This window comes from Tympanuchus pallidicinctus, unplaced genomic scaffold (assembly GCF_026119805.1).
Source record: "Tympanuchus pallidicinctus isolate F22 unplaced genomic scaffold, pur_lepc_1.0 scaffold6, whole genome shotgun sequence".
In the NCBI taxonomy this organism is placed as follows: Eukaryota; Metazoa; Chordata; class Aves; order Galliformes; family Phasianidae; genus Tympanuchus; species Tympanuchus pallidicinctus.
Window position 1 is genome coordinate 1,884,362 of NW_026294780.1, and position 25,568 is coordinate 1,909,929.

At 39.1% G+C, this 25,568-nt stretch overlaps 1 protein-coding gene across 3 annotated transcripts in view; it reads right to left on the bottom strand.

Moving 5' to 3' along the window:
• The window catches only part of WWC3 (WWC family member 3), a 95,439-nt gene that overhangs the window by 58,967 nt on the left and 10,904 nt on the right, over nt 1-25,568 (bottom strand). For all 3 annotated transcript variants that reach the window (XM_052664940.1, XM_052664939.1, XM_052664938.1), the window contains exon 2: nt 1,428-1,537. In XM_052664940.1, coding sequence (XP_052520900.1) covers nt 1,428-1,537 — 110 coding nt within the window. The remainder of the gene's footprint in view (nt 1-1,427; nt 1,538-25,568) is intronic.

Genomic DNA, 25,568 nt, shown 5'->3' on the forward strand with positions numbered 1-25,568 from the left:
ATCCTTTCTTAACTCTTTTAGTCAGAGCACCACAGTGAGAGTTCATGTTCTACCCATCATCTACAGTGGCTTCTAAAGCATTTTCAAAAGTTTATAGGAATAACAGCTGCCAATATCCTCATGTTTTGTTTTGTTTTCAATGTGTGCCTTCATGTAGCCATATACTGATAGAAAAACACTCTATTACTATACACCCAAAACAAAGTTCACTTTTCATTTAATTTCAGCATTAACTAAAGTTACCACAAGAGCTTAAACAGCTATCCTGAAACTACTACTTCTTTTAAATAGAGAAACAACCTGTATTTCTTAACTTTCAGTTGGCTAGGATATCTATCCTTCTGATCAGAGCATTAACAGCTCTTCTAAGATTATTATTCAATTTGTTACTCTGTTAATTTATTAATTTCACAACAAATAAGCATCCATGAAGGTCAAACAACATCATGAGATACATGAGATAAATGAGAACGTTTCTTATTCTGCTGTTGGTGGTGGGTTGCTTTCTTTTTTTTTTTGTTTGTTTGCTTTTTTAAATAACTGTTTAATCACAACAGACAAATACTGCCAGTGATGGCAGGAAGACAAAAACTACTTCTGTATTTCAATTTTTTAATTGACTGGATTTCAAGTAGATAGTAGTCAGGTTGTTTTTACAGATTATACCATTTACCATTACTGTGATAGCTCACATAACCACTTTCTTCTTTCCTCCCTCCCCGCCAACTGTCAGTTCCCACAATATTGAAAGCATCCACTCATTGGTGATAAGAAGCTTAATGATATCAACACAGCAGTAACAGCAACTGTAGTACAAAGCTGTAAAGATAAGACATACTACTTTAAAACTAGAACTGGAAAATGTGCCAAACAGAAGTGATATAAAGCTCAGCAACAGGTAACCAAAAAGGCAAATGATGGATATCATTCCCATTCTCAGAGGGTCATGTGTTGTATTTTGTGACAGCCCTTTAGAAGTATAAAATACAGGCTGTGTAAGAGTGGATGACATTACTGTAATTGCCGATTAAAAATCAGCACTCCTCTCTCAGAATAGATTTTGTTTTTCAAGATAGAAGAGTCAAGCATCGATCACTAGAAAGCCATGCAAAGCAAGAGTATAGCATGGAAATTTCAATATATGAAGAAAGCAACAAAATTACTGGCTGTTCATTGTTTGACAAAGCAAAACAAAGCAACTTATGCACTATCTCTCTGTCATCAATTATAAAATTCTTTACAAAGGAAAGAAGGGCTGTGCCCCCATTTCCCATTTAAAAGATGATGAAACAGATAGTGCAAGAAATTACTTGTATACATTCTCTTGCTGTAACATGAGTTGCATAAATGGTATCGGACACAAAGATAGTGCCATCAGTTCACATCAGCTTGCTGGTGCTCCTAAAAATAATCACACTTCTACTCACGATTTATGTGGTCCATATAATACACTCCAATCTGCTGATCGTAAACAGTTTCCCATCCTAAAGGAAGCTCATCACCAACACAGTCAGCAAATGTCAATGGCTTTGTAATCCTGTAAAAAGAAAAATAACGTAAATGAATACAAAAGATGTAGTTTGCAGTGCCATGAGTGTCTTTATGTTTTGAATATATCACCATGATCTGATCACAAAATAGTTATGCTGCTTAGGAATGTGCTAATAATCACAAACATACAGTTTCAAAATAAAATTTCATTTAAATATGCTGACAGATACTCCCCAAACAAGTAAGACAAGCTTCTCCCTTCAAGTTTCTATGTTTAACAATTTAATTGCAGTGGCATGCAGTCCTGCCAGTTTTTTTCCCATATTGCAAAGAACACAAATATGAAAGCTGGAGTTTGTCACTGCTAAAAAATACCAGAAGCTTTATAGGCTTTATCCTCTTTTATGATGTCAAAGCAGTATAATTGTTTGTCCTTAAAGAATTAAAACAAAAATAATAACACTGTAACACATTTCTTTTCAATTATGCATTTCCAACTATTAATTATATTCTTTTGGTCCTGACCCATTCAAATTTCTTCCTATCCCCCAAAGCAGAAACGAGGGAAAACAAGCCATTCCAGTTGTCCAGTAGATACACCAGACAATCATTACCAAAAATTCACACAGTGAGCAGAACTATTACATTAACCCACCTTCTAAAATTATCCAAGTACTTTTCAGATTAAAGTGTTTAAAACTGACTGTAGTAGGATACATATATTTATCCTCACTAGTTTTACAACCGCAATGTTTCGATCAGTTTTTTTTTTACAACAGCACAAAGATCAAGTATAAGAAAAAGTCTGATGGGTTCTCAAACATGTATAAACAATGAAGATATGCATAAACCCATGCACCACTATTCAGAGATTTTCCATTACTGACAAATACACAGTACATGTCATGTACTCATGTAAACACAGAACTGCTGTATTCAAGAAAGATGTTACTATGGGCTGTCATATGCATTCTTTCAGTAATTAATCCAGCAGGCAGGCCGAACAGTGCTGAAATACTTCTGATCTCCCTGGTGTTCAGTCACATATTAAAGATACAGTATACAGCATTTTCTCTTACACTCTCATGGTTTTGTTCTGAAGACATAATGTTTACAATTTCTCAAAGCAGTCTAGACATCAGTTCCTAAATTACCACTCTATAGACAAGATTTTCTTTGGAACAAGTTATGAGACGTGCTTGCCTATTATACAAACACACCCTCACCCTTTATTCCTGCATAAAACCTGCACGTCATACTCCAACCTTTCACACTACAAGAAGTTTAATTCATCGCTCCCCATGGTCCCACCACTACTCCAGCTTCCAGAGCAAGTGTAAAGCATTCTTTCTGGAGAAGAACAACCAAAGAAAGTCAATGCAACTGGCCAAACCAGTTCTCATTCCAATATTATAAAGCGTGCATGAACAGTTTAATTAATGGTTTTGAAGGAAACTTTGTAAGAAAAAGGACGTATAAAAAGCTGTCTTTCAGACATGCAGAATATTAACTTGATGTTGCTCATTTTAAATCACATCCAAAGTTGCTCCAGTTTGGTCTTTCAGACAGAGCATAATATAACATTGATTCACAACTGAGTCACATTCAGGCATATGTAGCTTGAATCTTCACTCAACTGGTCAAAACACACAAAGTTTAAAATAAGAATGAAAAGTTCCTCCCCGTGTTTTGCCCCGATTTAACTAAGTCAATTGAAAAAACACATTTCTTGTCTGATGAGCACAACTGCAGAATTCCTCTGGCACCAGTTTCCACATTAACTGCTCCTGGCCATTGGATTTACAGCTGAGGTGTAAGTAACAGTCATCAAAGAGGGCCAATTTTGCACATGTCAAAGAGCCGACCACAATTGCAGATTGTTCAGCTATACCTTCACTATCTTTAGAACTTCACCCTTTCCAGAAATAATGATGCTCTTCAGTCACTAGACGCTTGTTATTTTGGGACTCAGAAACTTTTCAAAAGCAGATACTGAAATACATAGCAATGCTTCTATCACCAAAATTCTGCAAACTAAGCTGAGTGAGCAACCTTTGAGCACAGTCTTGCTCCTCTCCCCTTCAACTCTGTCCAAATTAAATGTTTTCCTTAAGTAGTAATAGCAGGAGCGTGGTACTTGTATGCAATAAAACAGACATTTCTGAAAACCCAAGTTTTATTAATGCTTTCTGTATCTGTATTACAGACTGCAAAATAAATCTCAAAGGGTGAGCATAATGGTTTCTGATTACAAGGTGTTTATACTCTTCCTTGCCAATTCACGCTGTACCTTTATCCATTACACATACCCAGGAGGTTTCTGCAATGCATTACTGCAGTGTTCTGAATATAGAACAGCCAGAGGAACGTCTTGAATTAGTTCATGGCAGAGAGCAGGTGGGAAGGAAAGCAACATGCAGTGACAAAATACCATTTTAGATAAATTACAGCAAAACTGTTCTCAGCTCTAACATACTTTGCAAACAGTCTAATTTCAAACCCTCAAGCCCCAGGAAAATTCAGCCTTTAAATAATAAAAAAGCACTTCCTGGTTCAAAGAAAAGGTATACTTCAACTCCCAAACCACAGTTCAACTGCTAATATGGGCAGCAACTTTGTTACCAGAAGTTTTGAAAACAGAACTAGATCACTAAATACACAGCTCTTCAGAAAATTCTCAAAGAGCTCCTCAGGCCACCCATGGTACAAAGAGGGGCCTGACTGCTTGAGATCTTTAGGTCTGACTGAGCTCAATCTCCAAAAATTTTGGAGAAATCAAACGTGTAACAGATAAACAGAACGTGCTTTTGCAAGATCTTGACCAGAAAATCAAAAAGTAGAAACTCCACAGCATACCCACTGCCATCTCTCAGACAATACGTAGGTGCTTAAACTGTAATTTCTCAGTGAATGGAAGGCTTGGGGTGACCTCATTGCAATTTTCCAGTGCCTAAAGGGAGCCTACAAACAGGAGGGAAGTCAACTCTTTATGTGGGTAGATAATGGTAGGGCAATAGGAAATAGTTTTAAGTTGAAGGAGGGAAGATAACAGGGGAAAGTTCTTTACCAAGAGAGTGGTGGGGTCCTGGAACAGGCTGCCCAGAGAGGCTGTGGATGTCCCATCCCCGGAGGTGATCAAGGCCAGGTTGGATGGGGCACTGGGCAGCCTGGTCTAGTATTAAAATGGGGAAGTTGGCAGCCCTGCCTGTGGTGGGGGGGGGTTGGAGCTTGATGATCCTTGAGGTCCTTTCCAACCCAAGCCATTCTATGCTTCTATGACTCTGTGCTTAAATGACACCCAGGGTACCCTTGTCTTCTAAGCTTGGGCCAAGTCTTAGAGGAAAATATCAACCCCAAAGGCTACAATTCATAGGTTTTGAAAATGTACCAGCAAATTCTCAATCAAATCAATCATCTGTATGGAATGAATGGAAGGAGAGAAGAACTGTCAACAGGGCTTTGGCTTTACTTTTGATTTTGGACAGGTCCAAAGCCATAAACATCTATCAAAATTTGACACTGCTCAACAAATAAGAGGAGAAACAGCCTCTTAAGGCCAATCTCAATTTGAAGAGCAACTGCTTGGGATATATTTTTTTTTGCCCAATAAAACCCATGTTATAGGCTAGAAAACTGTATCAATCCATACCACAATCTGAAAAATAAAATGCAATTTGTAAATAAGTAACAGTATAACTAGAAAGAATTAGCCATTCTGACAAACCTAGCAATAGTTCATCCAAAGTAAAGAATTACATCTATTACCGAAGAGCTACAAGACAAGAAAGAGGTGGTAAGAAATCATGTGCATGCTTAAAGACCTTCTGCCACAGTTTTTTTTTAACCTGCTTCCAAATATGCCTTTAATTACACTCCTTGTTATAAATTCCAGCTAATCCTCTTGCCTTACACCATAGCTTTTACTTCCCCCAATGTAAGAGGCAAAAAAAGAAATCAAGAATCTGAAAAAGAGCAGAAGGCTGTTTTGTTGTTCCACAGTTCGGGGCAAGGAGGGCAAGAGCGGCTGTTTGCCTTCAGAAGTTAGCCTCCTGTTCTGAAGGGTACCCCGGGGCCTGAGGACTTCTCTGGAAAAGGAAGCCCTGAGGCCACCCGTACCCTGCGCGGAGGCTCTCCGAAAGGCCTCCGACAACTGAGTACACGCACATAACGCATATATCCTGCTGGTGCCAAGGCCCAGCACTGTCACAATAGCTCAAAACCAGAGCCACCTACCAGGTGACATCCCCACAGCCTGAGGCAGGTGTCACCATGAATGCTGGGCCTCTCTCTGAGCTCTCACTGTCAACTCTACACAATGGATTAAGTGACATCTCCGGATCATAAGAATAAGCTGGATTTCAAAACAAGGTTGGGCGATTGCACGCTGCTTAGTCAAAAGCACGATGAAATTTGACCAAATGTTATGTATAGAAAAAAATCCCTTGCAACTTTCTTAATCTGAATGACATATATCTTCATTTTACCACTTTAACCAATCTCACATTGAGAATAAAGTAACTTTCTGAACATGTGCTTGACACATAATTAAAATAAATCCACAGTACAGAAGGCCAAATGGAAATTTGCACAAATGAGATTCTGTGCTTGGAACAAAGACTTGAGGAAGGTAACTTGTACTCAAAAGCCATTGCTGGGACATACTTCCCCTAGGAATAAAACTACCCTACAGCAAGGAAATAATAACTCTAATTCTTCTAAAGGTCACTTCAAACTCAGTCATTTTAGGACTGCACTGTATTTTGCAGTAATTTCGATTCTTTTTTAAAGCAATAAGCACATGAGAAGAGTGCTACTAGCATCAAATCAGTATATTTGACTCAAAGTTTTATATAGTAACATAAGCAAAAGCATACATTAACTTACAAAATAAGGCACAGAATAGAATTAGTCATCTACAATAATGAATCAACATCTTTATGCAAGGATAAAAAATAGATAACTAAAACATAACATTTCTATTTTAATGAAAACAGCAGTTAACTGCCTTTAACACGCTCTATTACAAATCTGAACAACCTATGCTGAGACAGCTGACAAGCATCTCACTCATCAACACCTGACCATTGCCTCCCAGGTCCAAGCCATGGTTTGCCAGTGTTTACAATCATGGAAAATGCTGGCAACAGATCCCTCAAACCCCAGCCTGGGATTTACAGTGCTGACGAGTTGGCTAAAAACAGATCTAACATCCATCCAACAGGACGACATGGATCTTGACCTCATAAGCCATCTCAGCCCTCAGTCCATTGAGGTCCTTGTTTTACAGTTATCTAGGCTTATGTGGCACAGCACCACAGGATCAAGAAGTGAAACACAAGCAAACATAGACACTGCCTCTCAAACGCAACCTGCAGGAGAAAGTTCTTACTACCATACCTATGAATGATAGTAAGTACAAAACAAGAGGATTCATTGCAAAGACCAGGTTCTGTGATCAGGACCTCACTGTTACCAGCACTGGTTGTTTTCATAGCACGTAATGCAGAAGTACAGCAAGAAAAGTACGTGGCAGACAGCTATCTCTCTCATTTTCCCTCTCCACATTTTTTTTTTAAAATCTCATTAACACTTTTCCATTATATACCAAATGTGCTTTCTGCCACATATAATCCAAAATAGGGTAGGTGACCAGAAATACTCTGAGATAAGTTACACATTTTTTTTGTAATATGCTTACATCTGGTTATTTCAGACACCTACAATAAACTTAACCAAAGACCACTTCTATTCTACCTTCTGCTCAACGTTACAGAAACAGTAAGCAATTACTAACAAGCAACAACAATACACTTATTTTTCTCCTTTATCATACTTCCAAAAATCAAAGCAGCTAAGAGATACTGGGTCACTCTGTTGAAATACAAAAGAGTATGTATGTGACTTCCAGTTATAGCTCTCATAAAACTTATCTGGCCGTTCAGTAACTGCTGAAATATGCCATACAGCCAAGTTTTCCAAGCAGCTATACGTTTCTAAACAGTAGCTACGACCAAATTCAGGACACAAATATTATGGTAGATTCTTGCTGAAAATACACCAGTATTTCATAAAGACAAGCAAAGTTCTTCAGAAACCACAGCTGGGTTAAAAGTCAGTTTTTTTAAGAAAACTGCTTTTGTTTCTATTATTTATTGTCTTTACAGAGGCTGAGCAAGAAAAAAAAATGGGGGCAGATGGGTTAAGTAAGGCAGTCCATGAGCACTTTAAAACATGTTTTGTTTGGGTTTGCACGGACAGGCTGAAGTTATGGGGAACAAAGCAGCTGGCCAGAATCTAAGATCAGCAACAAGACATAGGCTGCAGCTGGAGGGCTGAAGCCTGGGCAGCAGGTGACCTGATATCTTGAAACAGGAAACAGAAGGAAAAAGAAGGCTAGTAAGAGGCCTGCAGACACTGAAAAAAAGAGAGATGAGAATCAAAAGCCTAAATTGAAGGATGAGAAAAATTGGGAATTTTACCAGAAATTGAGGAATCAGGGAACCAAACTGTTTAAGAATAACCAGGACAATAGATCTTGAAACGTGCTTCTGTGAAGATGCATTTATGAGATTATGTGTATATAACTGTGGTAGCGTAACCTGGCACCAGCTCATCATCACACAGCCATTCGCCCAATCTCCCAGGAGGCAAGAACTGGAAAGAAAGTCGAATTCATGGGCATGTTCCTATTGCTCACCAGCAACCAAACATCAGTGTGCTATTAACGCTGCTTTTAGAGGTCGTTTCCAACTTTAATGATTCTATCTCTAGAGGAACACAAAAGCAAAACCAGAAGGTCTTCACAGCTGCTGTCCCATCTACTACATTCTCTCACTAACCTCAAGCATCCTATATCCAGAAAGATTAAGATAGTGTTTGCTGACAAGCTTGTTACCTTAAATCTGACCTTGCTAGACTACATTGTTCATCAAAACTTTGAAGTGAGATTTTTCTGATAGCCACTGGTAATTCAGGCTTCCATACATTTGCTGCAGTTCTCTTTGCCCTCCTGAAAGCGTTCTGCCCTCTTCACCTCTTCATTTATCTTTCCCTAGCAACTAGTCAGCCTGGGAATAAACATGCAATATCTATTTACTAATTTACACCACATACCATTACGTACCATTCCTGTGGCAGAGATAAGGCTTAACGTAAACATTCTCTGATAAAAAAACAGCACTGAAAATCATCTGTGAACAGACTATAGCTTTAGTCGATTCTCAGCAAAACTGAGGTTACCTGCTAATCTTCAGTCTGAAACCAAGAAGTAGTTGCAGATGCACAGAGGTTAACACTGGAACCTGGGCATACATGCACAATTACAGTCTGCTGAGGTCTACAGCTCCTTATTATCAAAGAAAACTCTTTTCACACACTGAGAACGCTCATCATGCTAGAAAACAGGTCAACTAACACGATGCTGATGGTATTTTATACTTCTGCAGACTGAGAGAAGAATACACTACAGCCAAACTATACTTACTAGTGTTCCCAACAGGTAAATTTAAGTTTAATGATATTAAAACCAGACATCTGCCATGACTATACGCACAGACAAGCTCAGCACTCCTAAGAAAAAAGTATTAAGTTATTCGACGTCTTAAAATATTTTAAGCACCAATCCTCCAAAAACCTGCTATCCTTAGAGCATATTCAATTGAACTTTATTGAAATTAATTTCTTGAAACTATTTCCAGCGATAATTATTACTCAATTACACCTAAAAAAAATACAATCCACATTTTAAAAGTTACCAAAAACAGGTTCCAGAGAAATAAAGCAGAAAGCGACTAACAATGGGAGGAAAAAGTAAATGCAACTGAACTAAGTATAAAACAATGGTTGGAAAAAATATATATTCAAGAGACCATTCTTTTCAAGTCTCAGAACAAAGTGATGTGTAGATAAGTGCCAAAAGACTCTGCATACCATGACTTCACATACATCCTATTAAAAACAAATTGCGAGGTAAAACAGCAAACAAATGTCTCATACTCAGAAAACTCTATACGGTCAGCTAATATTAGAAATTCAAGATTTTCTCATTTGAACTTTTGAGAACAGCCTCACTCATTCTCCATCCTCCTCAAAAACCATGCTATACGTATCCTGTAAGTTTCCTAAAAGTACCATATATGGCATTTCTCAAACTCCTTCAATTACCGCATTCCTCTACGTTTTATAGGTTCCAGCACCATTTCTGCTAATGTCTTTTAACATGCAATTCCACACACTCACTGCCTGCAGAGCAGAGGAGTGCTGACTGCAGTGTCCCCAGAGCACACAGCCTGGGCCCATGCCCCCTCTCTGCAGGGCACCCACTGCCCATCAGAGAGGCATCCCACGATGTTCCAGCAGGCCCTGGCTAGATCACAAGACAGGCTTTCCAGTCTGCTGCTTCAGTTGTTGAACTCTATTAACAAAGCAATAGTTGATGTAGGAGTGAGTGAGGGCAACCAACATGACACACGCAAACACAATCCAAGACTACCATTTCAGTAGTTCTCCTCAACATTTAATAAGTTTGACATAAATCTAAGCAACCTGAGTGGAAATAGGTTGACATAAACCTTGATGCTTTTGGTTTCAGTCTCAATTTCTTGCAATATATGGCAGTCACCTCATTATTTAACTTTGTTTTTGGTTTTTTTTTGGTTTTTTTTTTTTTTGGTTTTGCTCCTTCAGAAGGTGGAGACCCTTAGTCAAGCAGATATGGGCATGTGCTTCAGCTGCCTAGAGGTGGTGATGGACAGGTTGTTAGTGAATATTCAGTATGCTAACACACACATAAGGAACCTCAATTCAACTGCTTAAACAAAAGCTCCAGTAAACTATATTTTAACTGTTGTTATGAAAACAGTTAGTGGTTACCTTTAAGACACTAAAGGTGGCCTGGAGATAAACTCATGAAGGAAAAACGTGCTTAAAATTCCATGATGTTCCAAATTTATCAGCAGATCTAAAGAACACTGCATTGCCCTAAAATCTTTGCTCTTTTATACCACTGGAGCAATTTTTTCTAAAAAAAATGAAATAAAATAAAATAAAATAAAATAAAATAAAATAAAATAAAATAAAATAAAATAAAAATAATTACTTCTTTAAAGCCCTGCAACTGTCTCAGAAAAAAAAGAAAAAAAAGAAAAAAAAAAAAAACAATGTTTCTGCAGGGTTTGCAGCTTTGGCTACATTTCTTCTCACTGCTCCCTCTTTCTCTTGACATTAAAGTTACATATGTAGCTGTCAAATTATTTGTACTTTACATGTTGGTCTACACACTTTCTAAGCTTTTTTATTCTCAAGGTTGTCAACCTTCAGTTACAAATACAAATACAGGCAAGATACAAATACATAACGTTCATACACACAACAAGGTGTGGCAGGGGGAAGGGTATGCCTAAAATTCTTAACATCTGTTGAATTCTTACAGCCTGTTTACAACTGCTTTCACACTCCAGATTGCCACCCCCAACCACCAATGAGCATTTTCCTAGCTTCTAGGAAAACTTAACTAAAAATTGGGAAAACAGTGGCCATCTCAATAATACTGCAGTTTTCCAAATATACCCGTCTCCCACAGACTTCCTTAATTTCCAACATGCAAACTAATGCTGTGCATTCTGCAATCAATTCAGTGCCTTAGTAATACATTCTCAAAAAAGATAGTTATGCAGATTTATGTTCATGTGAAAGTTTTCAAGAGATTGAAGCCATGAAGTTTGATGTCACTGTTTCTATGGTTGCCAGTAGTTACACAATGAATTGCATTTAAATTTCAAGCTAGATCTTCAAAGTAAGTAATATGAGGAAGTACTCATAAAATACAGAAATAATGTAATTATTTCTGTAAAAATGTAATTTTTATGAACAATAGTAGGACAATAAGAAAAAAAAAAAAAAAAAAAAAAAAAAAAAGACAATCTGCTCAAACTCCAAATTAATAATATTTAGAAATACTAGGAAATTATTATTTTTCAGTACAAGATGCTAAATCAAAAATTAAATCAATACATCATGTATTTTTAGAGTATAAAGTTCCAAAAAACTGGAAAAGACAAAGAAAAAAATCAATCAACAAGAAATAACAATTACACTAGACAGCACATGTTCCTACATCTACACTGATGTTAAATTTGTACATAAGTGAACATCCACATGTAGCAACTACCTCTTCATCAAAACAGCAGTGGAAATTAGATTAAATATAAAGAGTAACATGCTGATGAGACTTCAACGGTAGATGGCCTCCTCTTCTTCCTCTCCATCTCTCATGACTGAGAAAGTTAAAAATAGAGGCTTCCGTTTCCGTAGATTATTTCACTCTAAACCTTTCTAGAGCACTGAAATTAGCTACTTTGCCAGCTTCCTACATTTGTGTTGGAAAAGGAGTGTTAAAAACATGCTTCCATTTGCAGCAGCTCAGGAAATCAACTTCTGTGGTTTGCTTTGTTTGTTATTGTTTGCATATGACAAATCCCTCCAGAAGGTATGGGTGCCTCTTAGAAAGTGTCCTTTGGATACTGCTCACTCAGAGGCGCCTTGCACTGCAGAGTAACATATTGTGGGGGTAATCTTGCTTAGACTTCAATATTTAAGCATTCCTCTGCACTTAATAGAAATATTTTGGGAGCATAGCTTTCAATTCCCCATCCAAAAGGAGCTCCAGGAAAACCTATCTTCCCTGAGGAAGACAGAAAGAGTCACAGAAAGCCAGCTACAGACCCCTTCTTCCATGGCCCTCAGCCTTCAAAGAAGTCAGAAGCCATGGGAAGCCTCTGACTTTCATTGTCACAGCACAGTGTGGTCCCAGCTGGCCAGGTCCGTATTTCAAGGTCAGAAAGAACCACTGTCATCAACTAATTGACCTTCTGCATAACACTGGCCACAAAACTCTAGCTGGTAATTCTTGCATCTAGCCCAACATCTTGTGGTTGACCTAGAGCATATTTTCCATATTGGTTAAGAGCTGTGTTAGTTTACATTGAAAAAGATGTACATTGCAGAATAAGTATCTGAACTGTTCATCTGCAAGTATTGCATAAAAATAATAAAAAAAAAAAAGCAGGAACCCAAATACTGGTCTGGTGTATAAGGTTGTATCATCTACTTCACCCTAATGTAGTGCCAATCATCCATTTGGAAGCCTGGTATGCTTTGTAAAGCATTACCTCATTAGGAAATTTTTTGATTGCTTTTTATTTTGCTAGACTGAAATTGTTCTCACTGAAGTTCTCTCTCCCGCAGGGCATGTCTCATTCTCATCTCTGGTGAGGAGTTTCAGTTGGAACAGCTCAGCCACTTGAAAGAATAAAAAAAGGAAAAAAGCTGTCCCTTCTCACCTCCACGCTGGGATTCCTGCAGATGCTCAGAGACAATTTCCACTACAAATACTGAGTCCTTACTTTTTCAGAATTCCTACTACCCCTGTGGAAAAGAGTTCAAGCTTGGCCAAGGCACAGGAGAGTGGAAGGGTGAGAATGTATTCTTGCACATGCTCAGAGTAATTTTCTGAAGTACAAAAGCTCTGTTCTTTGTAGATTTAGATTCCACAGAACACGCACTGGCTCCTCCAGACCTCTCCCAGCTCCCACCCACCAGGATATCACAGAGCATGCTCCAGCTGCACAGAGCTGCAAAACATTTCCAGCACACCCTTATTCGTCACTCTGTGCCCAGAACTGCTGAATTCCTGGAGTGGAAACTTTCTTCATATTCTTTCTCCACTCTCAGTGTGATCCATTCAGTACCTGAATAACACAGGCAAACAGAAATAAGCAGGTACACCCTGCCACAGAAGGATGAGATGTGCTGGAAGAAGAGGAGGTGGCCAGAGGAGAAAGCCAAAAGTGGTGCAAGGAGGTATGGACAGAGAAATAGGAGAGGCAAAGGGAGGGGACTAGCAGCATAGCTGGAGAAGAGAATGGCTGCAGTGTGAACAGACTACAGTTTCAACACAGGACTGGTCCATGGCGGCTGCAGCTCCTCACAGGGAACGGAGGGGCAGCGCTGAGCTCTGCTCTGTGTGACAGCCACAGGGCCCGAGGGAACGGCGTGGAGCTGCGTCGGGGGAGGGCGGCTGGGGGTCAGGGAAAGGGGCTGCAGCACAGCGCGGTGGGCGGGGAACGGGATGCACAGCGCTGTGGGCACGGCCCCAGTGCCGGAGTGCAAGGAGCGTCTGGACAGTGCTCTCAGATACAGGGTTTGATTTTGGGGTGGTTCTGTGTGGAGTCGAGGGTTGGATGAGATGATCCCTGCAGGTCTCTTCCAACTTGGGATACTCCATGATTCACTGCTACTTTGTGTAGAGACAATGTGGAGGAAAAGGGAGGCAATCAACACCTCCTCATATTGGTAAGAAACCATTAATCAAGTTTTTGTATTACTGCGAGGCTCCTTATGGGGAAAAAAGTCAAACACAACAGAACGCAACCAAGTAAATAAAAGCAATCTTGCAACAATCGCAGACCTTAATGCTGGCATTTTAGGATGCATCTCTGTTTGACTATACAACTGTAATACAAATGAAAAGAACTTACACATATCATAAAAGCATCTCAATTAGGAAAAGTTCATTTAGGCACTGGGATACGTGCCTTAGATAGGTTTCTAAATTTCAGGGAAAGAACAAAGTTTTGTTCTTGGTGACAGTCAAGCTTGCAACTGCATATAAAAAACCAAAACCCAAAAAGCATTTCTAAATACCCACCACCAAACACTAGTAATAGCTCCCAGTATCAGTGATCCACAATATGAACATTTCTGTCATTGCTCATGAATGTCACGATGCAACACAGGAATTTGATACTGATGTTTTGGAAATGCCAAATTAATCCATTTATTTGTTAAGATTTGTTTAAAAACACCACCACCACCCTGGGAGCTACCGGTGGAATAATCAGATATTCAAAAGAAAATTAACTACTAAAATGATTGACAAACAACCCTTAAAAGAAAGGTGTGCAAAGGGAGACAGCTACCGTAGTTTGAGACCTATCCTCAACAATATGCTTCCAAAAACAATTTTTCATAGTAACTGCAATTAAAATTTCCGGCCAGCTTCTCTTCTTTTTTTCCAAATAAAACTAAGTCTAACTTTAATGCAGATAACACTCACATGCAACACCAAGAAAAAACAAAACAAGTGTATTGATATCAGAGATGCAGATTCAGTAAACTTCAGGAGAAACAGAGGAAGGAGAAAAACATTCATATTTCCAAGAAGCCTGTCTGGTACATGGCAAAAAGCAAGTTGGACAGATGGATTGGGAACAGCAGTGAAGGTTTAGATCAGACATATTAGAAACCTAAACTCTTCCCAGTGCTGCCAGAAGGGACATGATGCTTGCTTTGTTTGAAAATAAAGAAAATTACCGATCCCACAGGGATGATATGTAGCCTTATCAAAGAAAATGTTCCCTGCATTTCACAGCTCTTTGTTGTTACTAGCAGAGGAAGCATCTGAACTTCAAGTTTCTTTTAACTGCCACCTAACTACTTTCTTCAAAATTACTTGTGGGAAAGCTCTAACTATCAAAGACTCTCATGCTTTGAAGTGAGGATGGCACATGGAACTGTCCTGAATTTCAGAGCTGACCAGCAAAATCCAAGGCAGGTGGCAGACTTTTCCCAACAACTCCACCCATTTCTCTTTACTGAAAGATGTAGTGATTCAATGTCCAAGTAGCCTGAAAGAGAAAATTCACAGATTTCAGAAGCACTGGAAGCCTGCTTGCTTAGCTGAGTTAAGCAATGCTTCAGGAGGTCCAGTAATAGGAGGGCATGAAGCAGACTAAACCACGATTTCCATTCCAGACAGCAGATGCCAATGTGTGTCGAAAACTTTGTGACTAAAGTCCGTTTAAGGGATCAGGACTTCAAAAATTTACCACCAGCCACTCAAAAGCTATTAGGAAACCTGTATGAACTGAAAGGGAAACAGCAGAGCATGGGGAAGTCAGGGGATCATGCAAGCAGGACAGGAAATTCCAGGGAAAATGTGGTAATGACTCTTGTGTAGTTATTCTGCTCCACACTTTTTCCTGTTGTATCATTTTCTAAAAATCTTTTACTATTACCTGTTAGGCAAGAAGGCAGCTGGGGGGAGAAGGGGGAACAAACAAACAAACAAACAGAAAATACAATCAAACCTTTCTGCTTGCGCCAGAGCCAAATAACTAATTTGAAGAAAAGATTTTCTCACCATTCCCCAGTCTGAAACTGTTGCCAGAAAAACCTATCCTCTCTGCCATGACCCTTTGTCTTCCTTTCGCATGCCTTACCTAACTGTAAGTGAGCTCAGGTGTTTACACACATCACACTCAGCTCTTCCAGAGTTAAATCCACATGATTCTTATTTGGACAATTTGGATTTTCCAATTCCTTACTGCCCCAGCAATACAAAAGGGAATTATTGAAGATGGCAGTTGTCAGAAGAGCAAAGGTACTTCTTTAGTCCTTCCTTTCCTTCTTCCTCATCATAGTTGAAAGATCCTGAATTTTTAAACATCACAGAGATTTTAAAAACCAACATGATAACTTTGCCCTCAAACTCTAGCTAGAGTACAATGAAGATACCACTGATTAAATAAACTGTTTTGTTTTCTATTGAATTAAATCTATTTTGCCTCCTCTCTCCATAAGGAACTACCACTACTGCAGTTTCATCTACATTTATTTCCCCTACAGCCGTCATCAAAAGAGCAAACAATTATAAAACTAACAAGGTATTTTTAATCACCAGGCTGAAAAAGTCTAGACTTCCCCCCTTCCCTTTGGCCATATATTGAGCAATGCATCTTATTACTAATGCAGAGCATTAGCCTTTCCAATTCCTGCAAAAGTTAGTTTTCTGCAGATGATTAATTTTCCCAGGCTCCTTGCAAAAGGAGCAGCGCTGATTAATACACCAAGTTAAAAAAATTAGTCAAGACTTAAGTGAAACACTGATCTTCATCCTACTTAGGGGAAAAAAAAAAACAAACTAACAAACAAAAAAACACTGAAAGCAACCACAGCCAAACACCAAGCTCCTGAGAACAGATTAATGAAAAAAAAAATCCATATATCCTGTAGTACAAAATGCAAGGCACCACAGGGCTACTTAGGACATCTCTAAAACATGCTGCTTTGCAAGGTGGCACCACAGTGGTGCGAAGGGCAGGCATCTGTGGACGCAAGCACATTTCTGACTGAATAATATGTACTTCTCCAAATTCCAGAAAATGTACAAAAGGGGAACTATCCCACATTTACTTTTTCCCAGAAAATGAACACTGACAGAGCAATGGACAGGATGCCCTTGTTGCTGCCATAATACAAATCCAGAATTCTTAAAAGGATAAGACGCAATGTGGTGACAGCTGAGCCAGAACTATTTCACAATGTAACATTTTATGTGATCCAAGAACAGTATGAAAGTAAACAAAAATATTTAAAGAGCTCTCGCATATAGACTAATTGCTTTTGAAAGGAAAACAAATTACACAAATGCTGTTTTCAATAGTAGTTTGTCTAAAACGTTATTGAATTCAATAGCTCCTAAGATAGGATGACAGTAAGCACGGTCAAGTTCTTCTGGCATCTTTAAACATCCACCAGAATTTTAATGTTGAGAAGAGAAAAAAATCATTGTTTTCAGTGCTACAACATTAACTCTCCTTTTATTTCTTACTTTCTTTAAAAGTAGCCATCAAAATACATTCACATTAGGAAACTATTTATCCCAACGTCTGAGGGCTGCTCCAGAAGTAATGCCTCCTATTCCATTACACCAGCTCACAATGTTGGAGGCACAGTCGTAGACACTGAACACCAGTATCTCATTATATGTTATTGCCATGTGACAGATGGCAGCAGAGGGGCAATCTGACACAATGGCGTCTGACATGGAAGCAGAGGTGTGTCAATGAATTACTCCATTCACATGGATAAAAATGGCACCCGCTGACATTCATCAATGCTTGCTGAGCATTTCTGGAGACCAAAAATAGACGTATGCACAGTGATGGGTGGGTGGGTGGTACATTCCAGCAGTGGTGACAGTGGGTCTTCTCTACTGGAGCAGACTGTCACAAGTGCAACATGCAGGTTCGTCTTCATTGCTGGTGAAAATGCACAGCCAATGGTGATGACTACGTTGAAAAACAGTGTTTTGTAGATGAGAATTTGCATTTGCTCACTGGTTACTGTGTTCTTTGTACTTGCTGTAGAGGAGTAATTTTTGATCATTTATAAATATTGTTTTTTCTACTGCATGCTCTCAATAGTCACACTCATCTTTCTCACCTCCAAAAGTTGTCTGATACCCTTATGGCTACAGCTTTCCCCAGGCAAAATCCCCATAGGCTAAGCTGCTAAACCACCAATGGTTCTGAACAGAGAACACTTAATACTCACCCCAACCAACATAATAAAAAACATGCAACTCAAACTGCACAGCTAAAAAATACAAAGTGCATATACAGAAAATGCAAGACGTCTCTGTTTATCATATAGTGCTTGGCAATTATAGCATAAATTTGATAAGGCCAAAGAACTCCAACAATTTCTAATGCTCCTTTAAAAACTGTGTTTGGTAGCAAGTTGGAAAGGAGGGAAAAGGAAAAAAAAAACACACAATCCTATCCAAAAATTAAGCTTGCTCATTCCTAATCTTCTTCCTGGTGTCATCAGCAAAACTTCATTTCAAATAACTAAGCAAAGTAATACACTATTCAGAAGCTGAGGCCTTCCATCTTTGAAAGGCTATAACTGAGTGCCTAAGTGTCAATGATCTCAGAAAGTGATTTGTAAGTTTGCAAACAAAGCCAAAAACAAGATGTGAATCTGTACATTCCTCTTGTTTTAATTGTGTTCATACAATCACATTATTCATTTATAACCTGAATGCCACCATGAGGTAGAATCATAGAATCACTTGAGTTAGAAAGAGATCCTTAACAGTCATCAAGTCCAATTCCCCTGAAATGAACAGGAACACCCACAGCTTGATCAGGGTGCTCAGAGCCCTGAGGTAAGGAATACAGTCAGTAGGGCCCATGCTAAAAACTTCTTGGGGAGTTTAGAAGTAACATTACACAAAACACCTGTGGCAGACCTTTTTTTTTGTGACTACCTCCCAAACCCCAGTCAGTACCACTGAACCCACTCTCTCTGTGGCTGGGCAGGCACAATTACAACAGTGAAATGACATTTTGGGATTGGTGTTTCACAACAGCCGTGAGAGGAGATCAGAAAAGGCACCACCACTCGCACAGCTGAGAAGGCGATGAGCCTAACACAGGGTTTTGGAAGACCAGGAAGAAAACTTTAAAGGCCTTTTTCTGTACTTCTACAAAGTATTTTAAAAGAGTAACTTAATCGTCCGCTGCAGAGATTCAATTTATCCTTCCAAGTCTGTATCCTGACTGGATAGTATCACAAACCTTCCTGGAGTTATGGCTTCTCTTAACAGCAGTTTATTATATACAAAACACTGCACTACTGCTGATCAAGAGATAAGAAAATTATGAAAGCATCTGTAATGAATCCATGGTGATAAATACTATGCTAGTATACGTTTAATGTTCATAAACACGAGACAGGACTAGCGTCCCGACTTACACAAAAGAAAGCGAAGGTAGGTGATCTCTAAAGAAAGTAATATTCTGGCAAAGCTACTGTAAATCCATGCACACTGTGTTACAGGTAGACACTTCAGAATTTGTCTAAGTAGGATGTTTTGGGCAGATCTGAATCAGCTCAGTCCCCACTTGGATGCACACAGTCTCCAGCTACCTTAGCATGGCACTGCATTTCATCTAACAGAACCTCCCTTCCCTGAGCTTGTTAGCTCAGGTTCAGAGATGCATTAACCACAGCTACCTGGCTCCCAACCAGCTCAAAGCACGAGCCGAATTTGCAACATAGCATTTAGACACAACTGAGAGCGTCTCATAATGAAATTGCTTACTCACCTTATTCATCTCACTTACTTCATCTAGTGGAATAAACTACTCACCCATATTGCTACACGAAGAGCATTCACATGAAGGATCTAGAGCACTGCTTATTCAGACACAAGCTCACTGAACTCCAGCTTTTCCAGGTAGAAAAATTCATGCTCAATGACGGCCAAAACCAAAACAGCCTTTGCTGACAACAAAACCGATGTCATTCTCTGTATTTGAGAGCATTTCAGACCATACACCTTTGATCCACAGGGACAAACACGGGCTGCTGTCACTTCCAGGAGGTTCATTAACAGCAGGTATTTCACCAGCAAATCTGCTGCAGGACTCTGGATCTCTTCTAATCCAAGGTTGCCTTGCTTGCTCATACCTGAGGGAAGCCAGACCAAAAAGTCTGGCAGCACAGCACAGATCATGCAGCCCAGCAGTTACACGGTAAGCTTACATTTGTCCTTTCTTTGATAACACAATTACACGAACACACACTCCACAGAATGGTGACAGCCAAGTTTATACCCTAAGATGTGGCACACTGTAATTTCAAAATGTATTTATGCTAATTAATTATAGCTCTTTTTATCAAGAAAAAGGCAGAAATGTTTGGTTTTAAGACTTGGCTTTTGTTTCAATTAATTGGCTTCCAAACGCTAGCAAGCAGAGACATTATATATATGTGTGCGTACACATTTACATATATATATATATATACACATACGCACATCAAGATCTTGAAGTCCAGTTTCTTACCAAAATATGGATATGCTTTTTTTTTTTTTTTTTTTTTTTTTTTTTTTTTTTTTTTTTTTTTTTTGGTAATAGTACTGTTAGAAGTCTATTTGGCTTTTACTCCTTCAGTCAACTTCAAACTTTGCTGAAAGCCCCCAAGCAATTTGAATACTTATGGAGCCTGGAGCACACAGGGGGCCCAGCAGAGAGAGAAGCTAATGCTCACACCTCCTCAGGTATCAGAAAAACCAGTAGGGAGCAAGTGGATGCAAATACCCCAGATGCAAGGCAAAAAGCATCCAGCAGAACATTCACCTTCCCAGATGCTGAAGTCAATCAGCTGTAAGACACAAATCCACAGGAAACCAGGCTTTGTTAGTTCCGGGACTCAAGGAAATACTTGATTTATATGAATGGTGACATTTTCCATATCCACTGCAAGCTTCTTTAGCACAGCAAGTTTGGTATCCTGCAAGGCATCTCCCTGCCCTACCCTAGACATTCACGTGCAAACTACCCAAATATTTTCCCTCCCAAAAGTTATTTTCTTTAAAAATACATTAAATATTTCCTTTAAAAATCCACAGCTAGTCCTATTTATGTGACTGTTTGCTGGGTGGAACAAAGTTAGATGCTAAGCTGGAAATACCATAACAGCTGAGTATTTTAACTGGCAACACCCTTGTAATGACATGCCTGTGTGTCATATCAGCTACAGACACCACAACTTCACAAATCTGACATCTCCCAGCTTGAAAATTAATTTAGCGTGTTTATTGGAATTTTACATGCACATTTGCACAGACATTCTTGCACAGAAAATACCTAAGAGCACTGCATCAAGTGCACATTCTGGAGTCTGATGCTCTGCAGCCCCTTTAAGACCAGTTGGTGCACCATCCCTCCAGAACTGCACAAAATTCTTATGCTGTGCCACACCACAATTCACGCTATGGTAGTTTAGTTTTGTAAACTAAAAATCTGAAGGGGGGCCGTGCTTTGTTTTTAAAAGAGATTTGATCTCTTTCCAGATAAAAATCAACAGCGGTATTACCTGTACAGCTCCATCCACACAGGTGTGCAGTTTGCATACATTAGCACTGTTATACAAGGAACTTGTCCCGCATAAACAGAAGCTGTGTAAGGAAGCTGCAGTTCCTTCTGAATCCAACACTGTTGGGCTTGGGGGACTTTTTTTTTTCTCCCCTAGTTTGAAAGTAAATTTATGATGGTACATGGGAAGATTACGCTACTTCTTTAAAACGGACACCAGATGTACTGAAAAACTACAGGTTCATTCCCATTTTCAACACTTCCTGACTGTTTTGCTGCCATGTTTTGTAACTTGAACTTTGCTGATGACTGTTTTGTTGCATTTTGTAAATATAACAACAGGGGGAGAGCAGGGAACTGAGTTAACCCTGGATTCGGCCATGTAGTAAATATCTAAGCCTTTATTAAAAATATTTCTTCTGATTAAAAGTGACCCACCCATGAGAATCAAAGAGATAGGAATTTGGAGACTTGCCAGTTCATACAATAACTGTGTTTATTTGTCTTAATAAATATTTAAGAAACGTGACTTGTGGTATTTGATACAACTGAGCCCGGTTAAAAGGCCACCCTCCATGACATAAGCAAATACCGTCTGTCCTCTTTATTTGTCTGACTTGTCCAACATTCAAGGCTAATCTAGTTTTAGGTCAGGAAAAAAGACTGCGGTCTGTCATTTTAAACAAACCATTGTAGTAAAACGTGAACAGGAAATTCCTAGCTACACTGCTCAAAGAACAATGATTAAAAAAACAACACCAACTTGCAAAGTACAAGGAGCCTACAAACGATTGCAGGGCAGTTTGGGTGGAAGAAAAAGAAATAAAAACAAGACTTTTAACACATACGATTACCTCACTAAGTGTTTTACAGCCCTCCTCCGTCCCCCTTGCCCACCCCACTCCTCTCAATGCAGCAAGGGATCCTTCAGCCTTTGCTAAGGGAGAAGCCTTGCTATCCAAAGGGGGAAGACAGCAGTACATACAGCTGAGTCTGATACCTTGGAAATATCCTGCCCGCGAGAGCTAGCGCAGGCATGCCATTCATTCCACAACATATAAATGCCCTCTTTAGAGCCTCAGCTAAGCAGCAGTTTCATTTGGATTTTGAGGCACAGGTCTGCCTTGTTTTTCAATAAGCAGCAAGCTATTTTTACTGTAGAAAAAAACAAAAAAAAGGCAGCATTTTAAAAGCATGCCTACTAGCATATAGACAGTATATAAAATGGGTAAAATGTGGATTCGAGAAAAATCTCCAGTGTTAGCATTCTATTCGTAGCACAGGTTTCCCTCACAAAACAAAACAAGAAAAAAAAAAAAACGCCACAACTTCTTCTGCTTTCATTTATACCAAGTGTAGTGTCTGAAAATGTTTCCAAATTCTTCAAGTGAAGCGCTCTGACAACAGCTTGGGATTTACTCTCATAGAAATGCAGACATTCGATCATCTCCACTGATTAGGAGGAATATATCCCTTTTTTTTTTTTTTTTTTTCCTAACTTTGGACAGAAATCACAGCAAAAGGTAACTACATCACTTTTAATGTAAACTGCTAACAATAAGAAAACCTACAGAAAGAGCTCATTAACCTTTATGACACCTCGACCTTTTTTTCCTTCACAGTAGACATATTCTAAAAATATCTGCATATGGGTGTCAGTACGAAAATCCTCATCCAGTTTGAGGAATAAGCTCTGGAATATGTATGTAAACAGTCAAAGACAGAAAAATGAGCATATGATCCCACAGAGCTGCATTCTGAAGAACACCATTCATGGACTGGAGGGTTGGGAAAGAGTTTCCACAGCCATGACACTGTCCACAGTTTTTGGGGTGTTTCTAATGGAACCAGAGCTTCAGATACAGCCTAATTTATTCTCAAGGAGGATAGAAAAGCCTTTTATAAATGCTCCATGGCTTCTAAATGCAAAGAAACCTATGGCCGTGATGAAGGTCAAAAATAAACATGATTTTCTTTATCAATCGTCCCCAAGGAAGAAACAAGCCAAATATCTGAAGAACAATGCGGGCCATCAGTCACAGGCTCATAACTCCAAGAAACTCCAGATGTTCACACAAGGTACAGAATTACACAGAGGAGATTCCAAAAGTTTATTAGAGTAAGTTTTAGTGACAGTATGATACAGTTGTGCTTTAACAACAGGACTTTTTAAAAATTCTGGCATTCTTAAATGTAAAGGTGTTAGGAAAAAAAACACATAACACAATTAATGTTGTAATTCAGATACCAATTCCAAAATAATCAGGTAATGGCCAAAAAGCTTCCAGAGAAAGCAATGAAGTCTTTAATCCACTGGTCAATAGTAAGGACAGTAATGAAAACGTATTATCATCTTCAAGCTGCTTTGCAGATATTGTACAAGTTGGGAGGACTCAACTCACCCCTAGCAAGCTGATGCCTAGAGAACAACACTACCAGCTCCATCATCCCTCCTACCAAACAGAAGCCACAGACAGGCACGGACTGATCTACAAGATGATTCCCAGCAGTAAGCAACTCACTGTGTGTTACAGCCTCCCGCAAGACAAGAAAGTTTATCTGCACCTGTACCAAGCTTCCTAAATGGGGCACTTCAGGTTTCAGTGAAAGGTTTACAAAAATGGACTGTTCACTATAATCACTGGAATTTCATTTAATGTCAGATTTCTAAGACATTGTCACCAATTTTACAAGCGTTTAAAAATAATAATAGTAAAATCTCACCACCTGGTACTCTTGCCTTTCATTGAGTCATAGATAGATAGTCTATAAGTTGGCTTAGCATGAACATAGGTTTATATCTTAAGGATTGCTTAAATGCTCACATTTTCTAGAACACACTTCTGAGAAAGCCTTTTTTTTTTTTTTCTTAAGCAGATGACATTCCTAGGAGATAATTTAGGGTATCAAAAACCACACCAAATTTCCCACATTTATCATATTTGCAATTGCATTACAAGTGAAAACAGTGGGTCACTCCTTAAGACACCCTTGAAACCATAAGAACAGGCTGAATACAAATGATTAGGAGGTTCTTAATTGCTGTTCGCACTCAGTGGTAGAAAACACTATGGTCCTTTTTTTTTTTTTGGTCTTTTCTCTTAAATGATCATAGCACAGCAAAACTTCCACAGACCATTTCCCAACTCCAACTTCCAGAACTGTAAGATGAGAGAGAAAAAGGCCTACTAAAACAGAAGCACTGAGGCTACAGCTGAAATTTCAGATGGTTAATTGACATTGCATGAAACATTCACCTACTCCTTCCTATATACTTGTGCTTGGATAACAGGACTAGAAGACTTTTTGTTTATTTCATAATATCTTGGAGGGAAAAAAAAAAAAGCCTGCCTATTAAAAGCAAAAAAAAAAAAAAAAGACCCCAAACCAAACCAAATAAAAACCAAATCAGTTCAGTAGTTAACCTCTCCCCTTGAACACCACCATCCTGAGAAGGCAGGTAACCAGTACACTTCAAGGACAGCAATTGTACTCCACACTGCAAATCAGTTCAAAGGGCCTTAACTGAAGCTAACTATTCATTAAAATCAAACAAAATATTTGTTAAATTCAGTGCATTGCATGACATGATGGGAAGTGGAGGAAGAGTTTAGCTGAACCAGTGTGCAATGCTGCCAAAGCATGGAGAACAGTCAGATGCAAACAGTGAGATGGACAGGAGCAGGACAAGCACTGGGACCTTGCATGGGAACTGCTGAGTCAGGGTCTGAACCACTGAGGAAAGGACTGGGTCAGCCGTGGGAGTACAGGTGAAGGCAGTTCAGCCGTGTGAGCTGTGTGGAAACCAGGCTCCACTCCTGCCAGATCCCATTTAAGAGCTATAGAAAGATCTCTTCCTAGAGATCCCTCCTTTGTGGAGTTTTTTCCTGCGACCCCAGATCTTCAGATATGGGTGAGTGTTCTCTCTCTGTCTCTCTTTCCATTCCACCACGATAATCGTTTCAACTGTAACAGATCTTCTGTGCCTCATCTCTGCACATGCTCCTCTTGACCAAGGCTTAAGAAATCTCATACTTTTAGACTCTCAGCTATGTTGGAGCTTCTTTTGATTAATACATAAATTTATGGCTAACCAGATTGGATGCAGAAATACCTAGTTTTGCTGGTTTTTGATTAAATGGGGAAAAAAAAGTTCATACACATAGCTGTATTTGAGGAAGGATTTGGGGAAGGACTGTATTCAAGAAGGAATCTCGAAGCATATGAAAAATTAGACTGTGATTTCCAAGAACATTCTGACCATCTGCTCTGCAAGCTGGTACTAGTAAACATTTTTCTAAACAAATAGTTCTGTAACTTGATTGGCCCTTCTAAGCAGCTATATTAAAC